At 34.4% G+C, this 6,867-nt stretch overlaps 1 protein-coding gene across 1 annotated transcript; it reads left to right on the plus strand.

Annotated features, from left to right (window-relative positions):
* The first annotated feature begins 1,447 nt into the window (after positions 1 to 1,447).
* On the plus strand, positions 1,448 to 5,280 carry LOC135081462 (protein jagunal). Its single transcript, XM_063976161.1, has 4 exons — positions 1,448 to 1,696; positions 1,987 to 2,128; positions 2,362 to 2,595; positions 3,016 to 5,280. The coding sequence occupies exons 1-4, from the start codon at positions 1,611 to 1,613 to the stop codon at positions 3,145 to 3,147; spliced, it is 594 nt and encodes a 197-aa protein (XP_063832231.1). The 5' UTR covers positions 1,448 to 1,610; the 3' UTR covers positions 3,148 to 5,280.
* The last annotated feature ends 1,587 nt before the right edge of the window (positions 5,281 to 6,867 follow it).

Genomic DNA, 6,867 nt, shown 5'->3' on the forward strand with positions numbered 1-6,867 from the left:
TTCACCTCCTAACTAGGCTAAATAAAGTCCCGAGGTCAGAAATTGTGTTCTACAGTTTTCCATCTATAATGCTTTATTGACTGGACTATCTCCTTATTTAAAGTAGATTAATTTTATATTCCAGAAAGCAAGATTCCATTCCGGCACGGTCGAATCCTGAACCAGAAGCCTCTGTTTCAAGGCTTGACCATGCAATAGGTAGTTACCATAGTATCCAGGTACTATGCATTTCATTAACGGTAAATTGCTATTACTTAGTCTCTTTCATGGAGTTTGTTCTCCCGAATATCCATACGCCTATAGGCCTGGGCTGGAAGGAAGCGAATTTCTTTCTCTAGTGTTGGTGAGATCATTTAATTTTGTAAGCTCTGAGAGGATTTCCTATGGCCGTGACATGATATCGCAGACCTTTTCCACCGACTTATCAGAAGATTATTTTGACGTCGACTGTACAATATTTTAATGATGCTCATAAGTTTCCAGCAACACGTGTATATGACGCATTGCATAAGTAATCGCGTCTTAATTAATTTTCTGATGTATGTGGTTGTCGATCATCCACCATTTCACGGTTAGTACATTTTAATTAACTGCACTTTATGCAGATTAGTGATATAAAAGCTAGTTATTGTATAGTGAGGTCAGCGGATCTTTTGTTTGCTAACAAAATCCGATGTCTCTACAACTTGCTTACATTCTCCCTATTAGCCTAGGCGTAGATAGGCCACCGACTTTTTATCCGCCGAGAGTTAGGTTGGGCTGTTAATTAGCTATGTACCTATGCTAAAACATGTATGAAAGTGCGGATATTACTATTTGCCGACCAATGGAGAAAACAGCAATATCAGTGTCTGTCCATCTGTGCATGATGGTAGATCGCTGAGCTTGCAAATATAGGTATTATTATCACATGAAGCGACCAAATTCCAATCTGAAAGGTATTTTCTGGTAAAGTATTTTATTTAATTTCATAGTTTCGTAAAAACCTAAAAAACTTTGATGTATGAATTTAGAATTTTTGTGAAATATCCGAATACATTTTATTTGTCAATTCTACGTTCCGTTTCACTTTGATGTAGATATAGTTCCAAAATACTGAACTGTGCTGTGCATGACATTGACAGCGGGGCGCCACCGTCTATACCGGATCGCTGGTTCCGATTTTTGCCATGTTGGAAACCATACAGTTGAACGATGGTAGCGCCCCCCTGTCATTGAGTTTGGTGGGACAGTTCAGCGTGGGTCATCTATAGCTTAATCAATTTATATGTACCTATTAAGATTTTAAAGAATTTGTTTGATTTTAAACAAATACCTATTTCCAAATATTTTGTTCCTTTTCTTTGATTTTTGGATAATTTGTTTAGGTTTTTTATTTTTGGATAATTTGATTAGGTTCACGATAACATGCGTGAATTGGAACGGATTACAAATCCTTGAAGTGTTGGCATTTTTGGCATTTTGTTCTTTCGATTTGGCAGATGTGGCGAAAATGAATTGATTGGAAAATAAGAAATTAACAGGGTTTATGTGAATGGTGTGCTTTGAGTGATTAGTGATAATCGTGGGCAGTGTTTTTAATTGTTTGGGTGGACAATTAAGTTATAAAAATGTCTTCGCGCGGTGTTATGGTTACTGGTACGAACGGTGCAGACTTCGAGCACAGGGAAAAAATAGCTGTTCAGTACCAGTTAAGGTTGGTTTCTGGTTTATTTACGTTGGTTCGACCGTGTAGAAGGCTACGGAAATTTATGAGGCTGCGGTAACGTGACAGGCGACAATTATTTCATCAAGTTCCGTCAAATTATTTTTAGCCGAAAGCAATCGATAGCGACCAAGATTTCGCGCCATTTATTTGAAATTTGTTTCACGAATTAGAGGTAAACGTTGGCAATAAACCGATGTATTGGTCAAATAAATATTTAGAATGCTAAATGTTTGAGAAAAAAATATTTTGTGCTAACAACTTGTACTTGTTTGTTTCAGTGCCCTGAACAAGTCAAGACTAAAATACTGTGTGTTCTTCCACCATGTGTTGTTCTTCGTGATGTTGGCAAAGCTATCGGCTGATATCCTGGACAAACTCGACATTTTTATATTGGAAATTGAGGAATTGCAAATACCACAGGTACAATTTGAGAAGAAAACGTTTGGTTTTTTACTAACTTTGTTTTGTAAATGCACCATTTTAAGACTTTCTACTATCTTAAAAAGATGGCACAGACAGTTCCATTATGGCTAAAATATTTAACAAAAAACATACATCAAAATTGAGAACCTAGATCTTTTTTGAAGGCTGTTAACAAAAATGTATGTAACTTTTATAACAATTTATTAAAATTAAAACTGTTTGATTTCCAGCCCGTCTGGTGGGAGTACATCTGGTGCCTGTCTCTGCTACTATCGTTCCTCGGACTGGCTGCGATAAAACGTAACAACATCAAGCAATTACGAAGATACATGTACGGTATTACAGCGCTTGGATTTGGACCGTTATTGTATTGCATCCTCTATTACTGTGGGGACGTCTTTAGGTACTTGTCAAGAGATGAGGATGAAGATGACAGTTCGGAAGTGGAGATTGAACTTTGGCAGGTGAGTTCAAAAGTATCTTTTATCTAGATTACCTAGTTATTCTTTTAAATAACAGGAATAATTAATTATCACTGTCCAATTAACTTAAGGTTCTTTTTTATGATTAACTAGCATTTTAACTGAAATGATTTTGTTTTAAAAATCCTGTAACTTTGTCAAACCTGCTTACGTGACATTGGAAAAATTGTGGTTCTCAAAACCAAGTTGCTATCCAAATCAAAGAAGAAGAAAAACTAGTTAAAATAACATGGATTTTAACTAGTTCTTCTTATAATAATAATGTATGAGTTAAGAGATTGTGTCTCGTTCAATGGCTATGTGTATGAAAAAGGAAAGGAAGAAGGGAAATCAGAAATAATTGCAAGAATAAGTTATTATTACAAGTATAATAGTTAATATTATCATTATTTTCCCTTCCAGGGCTACCCATACGGTCTCCTGTGGTACGCTTTCGTCCTGCTAGCGTCACAAGTGCACTTCTTCCAACTATACTTCTCGTACAACTTGCTGAAAGCGTGGCGCGCACGGGGCGCGTTAAGGAAAGCCGAATAAAGCACTTGTTAAGGTATATCACCAGTTCATTTGTTAAGCATACTGTCAGGATATTATGTTATGGTTTTTAATGTATTTTTTACGAAATGACATGATTATTTTAGTTTAGGTCGTCACTTATGTCAGCAGAGACCCACTATCGGTCGTTATGGAAATCATTGGGGCAGGCCTATGTTCAGCAGTAGACGTCCTATGGCTGATATTGTTATTTAATGTACTTAATTTTAATGATATAGTTAGTCAATGGAGATTGACTCATGGGAAAATTTTGTATTGAAATAACATATTGAAGATATTGTTTACTATTTGTATGTTATTTTAGGATTTTATTTATTTTAAATCATACCCTGACAGTATGTGCACTGCCAGATTTAAGTATGGATGGTTAGTAAAACGAATATACCCTAAAATCCGACAAAAGACAACTCATAGCTACAGTCTAACAATGTAAATACGATTCTCATTAGTTTTTCACGTTACAAATATATTTAATGTCTATTTTAGATAAATGTTTTAGAAGTGACTAGTCGTAAAGGTACTCAATGTCTTGATGTATCGTCTCCATCTGTATTAATTTCTAAATAATACAAATAAAGCTCTATAATTGAAAAAAAAAAATGCCCACTTTTCTCTGAGGCATAAAATTGTAAACTTGTCAGTTCAAAACACGTCATATTATTTTGTGAGGGGAAACTGTGTAGTGCAAACGTATCTACGTAAACACAATACATCACACTCTAAAGATATGGAGCACTATCTAATAATAATTAATAAATAATAATCACTATCACAATCTATGGAAACTGGTCACAGTGATAGTAAGACTTTTAGGTAGTTTTGAACTGTCAAGTTTTGAAATTAAATAACATTAACAACACCTTTTTATATACGCACATGATATTGTGAGATTAAAAAATACCTTTCTTTTGTGAATAACTTTCAAAATTCTTTGGAGTTAAATTTTGTTAACCTCAATATGTTGTTAAAAGAGATCTAATGTTAATTAATTTTAAACGTTAAGATTTTATTTATTTATATTGTAATTTGAAACTTGTCAATTTTGAAACGTTAAGCCCCATGATTATATTGTCTATATTTTAATAAGAGTTTTGTATTTTTTACGTACCGTATTGATTGAACGGGTGTGATTTTGACTGAGTAATAGTTGAATTTAAAAACATATTTTGTATGTTAATAGACTTTAGAAGCAAGACTAAGGCAATAGATGACATGTAAAGAACTGTTTTCTCTTTTTAATATTCTCTCATAATATACAAAGTCAGTTATTTAGCCAAATGTAGGCTATTCTATGTCGAAATCAATTCAATATTAGTTTTAAGTGATATATCTTTTGAGTAATGAAATATCAGCACTATACTTGATTATTAAAGAAAGGCAGACTCTTATTTTATTAATTTTATAAGTTATTACAAAAGTTTTTTGATATGAAATGAGAACTAATAATTTTTGTGAATCGGTCAACAAACATAAGGGTGCTTACATAAAGGTGGCTCTTGGCTTTAGTCTTCGTGGGCATTTGTTATCATGGGGCTTTATAAACAGACTAATTGTGGTACCAGCCTCTTTGTGAAAGCACCTTAATGTTACAACTAGTGGGACTTTGATCTTACTGTTTGGGTTCTTATTGGTGGTCAAACTGTAGATCCTGGCTATACAGGAGTTGCAGCGGTGGGAACGAGAGGTGGGAATAGTCTAGTTGGTTCTATGGCCGAACAAAACAAAAGTGCATTCTAAAGATAAGTGTTCACAGTGCTTAGTGAGCGTTTTTACTATACACATTGCAATAAAGTGTAGATTTGTATGACACACTCGTGTGGTATGCGGACATATTTGTGTTATGACACGTTAACGCGCTCACTTATGTCAAATTCGCACTATGCACGTTGAAATTGTATCACCTGATACAGTCTTCAAAAATTACTATGTGTACTAGGCCTTAAAAATTTCGTCCTCTCACTCAAAGGCCTACGTTTTGTGTAAGTGTAAATAAAATTAAAAACTATTTATTACGTTTTACAGTCCAATTTATAATGGTGTTGAAAGTTTGTTTTATCTTTTGAGGTTTTCCCTTGAACAATGGTTTCTATTAATAAAACTATTTTTAAAACTTAATCTGGAGTGTTAATAATATACGAGGGTGGTCTGAAAAGTTTCCGACCTCAACGTGAAGATGGCAGCACACATCAATTAAAGTCAGGGAATGTAATTGTGCATCTTTTGACACCAACACTTCAAAGTTTCAGCCATTTTTGACGCGCGGTTTTTATTTGAAAGTCGTTTGAGTGAGTCGATGTGAGTATTTTTGTGAAAATGGAAAAATCGAGTATCGAGCTGTCATAAAATATTTGTTTTTGAAAGGGAATACCCCTACGCAAATCAAAGATGAGTTAGATTCTGTGTACGGGGACTCTTCACCGTCATTTACCACAGTAAAATTTTGGGCAGCCGAATTTAAACGTGGCCGTAAGAGCTTGGGAGATGATGAACGTTCGGGACGTCCAAAAACTGTAACTACTGACGATAACATCGCTAAAGTTCACCAAATGGTGTTAGACGACCGCCGAATTAAAGTGAGAGAGATAGCAGAGGCAATGAAAATGTCCAAAGAACGTGTTTGTCACATATTAAATCAAGATTTAGGCATGAGAAAGCTGTCCGCGCGTTGGGTGCCGCGTTTGCTAACGTCAGACCAACGACGTGTTCGAATGAACATTTCCAATGCTCTGTTGGCGCAATTTAGGCGCAATAAATCCGAGTTTTGGCGCCGACTAATTACTGTAGATGAGACTATGTAGAAAAATAAAAATAAATTTTAAGAAAAAAAATCTTGTATCTATGTTAGGTCGGAAACTTTTCAGACCACCCTCGTATCTACCCTTTGAACTTCATACACTTCTTATTGGTTTATTACATAAGTTTGTTTATTTTGATCCATACTATACAATAATAATATACCTAATCAATCTGATGGATGGATAAGTGATAGATTGCAAAAATAATGACTTATATTTAGTTGGTATTTCATTCATCATGATTAAATTTATAATAATGACATTAGCATACTTAGTCGCATGGTGCCATTTTGGATCCTCAAACAGCTATAAAACTTTTGGAATTCTTTAGTTCCGCAGAATATAGCAGGTACGATAAATAGTTGTCACATTTGTTCTTTTGAAGGAACAAATTACTTAGGTTTAATGGTATCCCTACGGCCTACCTAAATACGATAGGTGTTCTAAAAGTAAGTAATGAGAATGTAATATTTCTAGCCATCACAAAAATTAGAAAAAAATTGGGCAAGTAGCTTAATTCATCACTAGATAGAAATTGGTAAAAAAAAATGACAATTAGAGTTGTAGCTGTATTTGTTATGGTTTTCATGGCTTTTTCTCTCACAAGAAGCCACGCGACCACCGTTTTCGAATCAACATCGCGAAACACTGGTCGTTGACATCGAAATTTAAGCTTATGCTATTATGGATTAATCATCATCGGTCATATTTTTGTTGATTAAGGACTGAGATAATTAGTTTTATTAATTAGGCCTACTTACTGTCTGTGGTAAAGGTGTGTGTGTAAAAGTTCTTATCATAAAATATTATTTATTAGAAGCGTTTTCATCGTTGCTTTTATGTAAAAACACTTTTGTTGTTAACAATGTAACAACGTTCGTATGAGTCTTCTTCACCAACGAATTTT

Source organism: Ostrinia nubilalis, chromosome 20 (genome assembly GCF_963855985.1).
Source record: "Ostrinia nubilalis chromosome 20, ilOstNubi1.1, whole genome shotgun sequence".
Taxonomy (NCBI): Eukaryota; Metazoa; Arthropoda; class Insecta; order Lepidoptera; family Crambidae; genus Ostrinia; species Ostrinia nubilalis.

Bases quoted from the DNA above. Each gene is read 5' to 3' on its own strand.
- LOC135081462 (XM_063976161.1), top strand. From the start codon at position 1,611: ATGTCTTCGCGCGGTGTTATGGTTACTGGTACGAACGGTGCAGACTTC. The intron at 1,697-1,986 runs GTTGGTTTCTGG...TGTTTGTTTCAG, and splicing joins GCTGTTCAGTACCAGTTAAG to TGCCCTGAACAAGTCAAGAC. The intron at 2,129-2,361 runs GTACAATTTGAG...TTTGATTTCCAG, and splicing joins AGGAATTGCAAATACCACAG to CCCGTCTGGTGGGAGTACAT.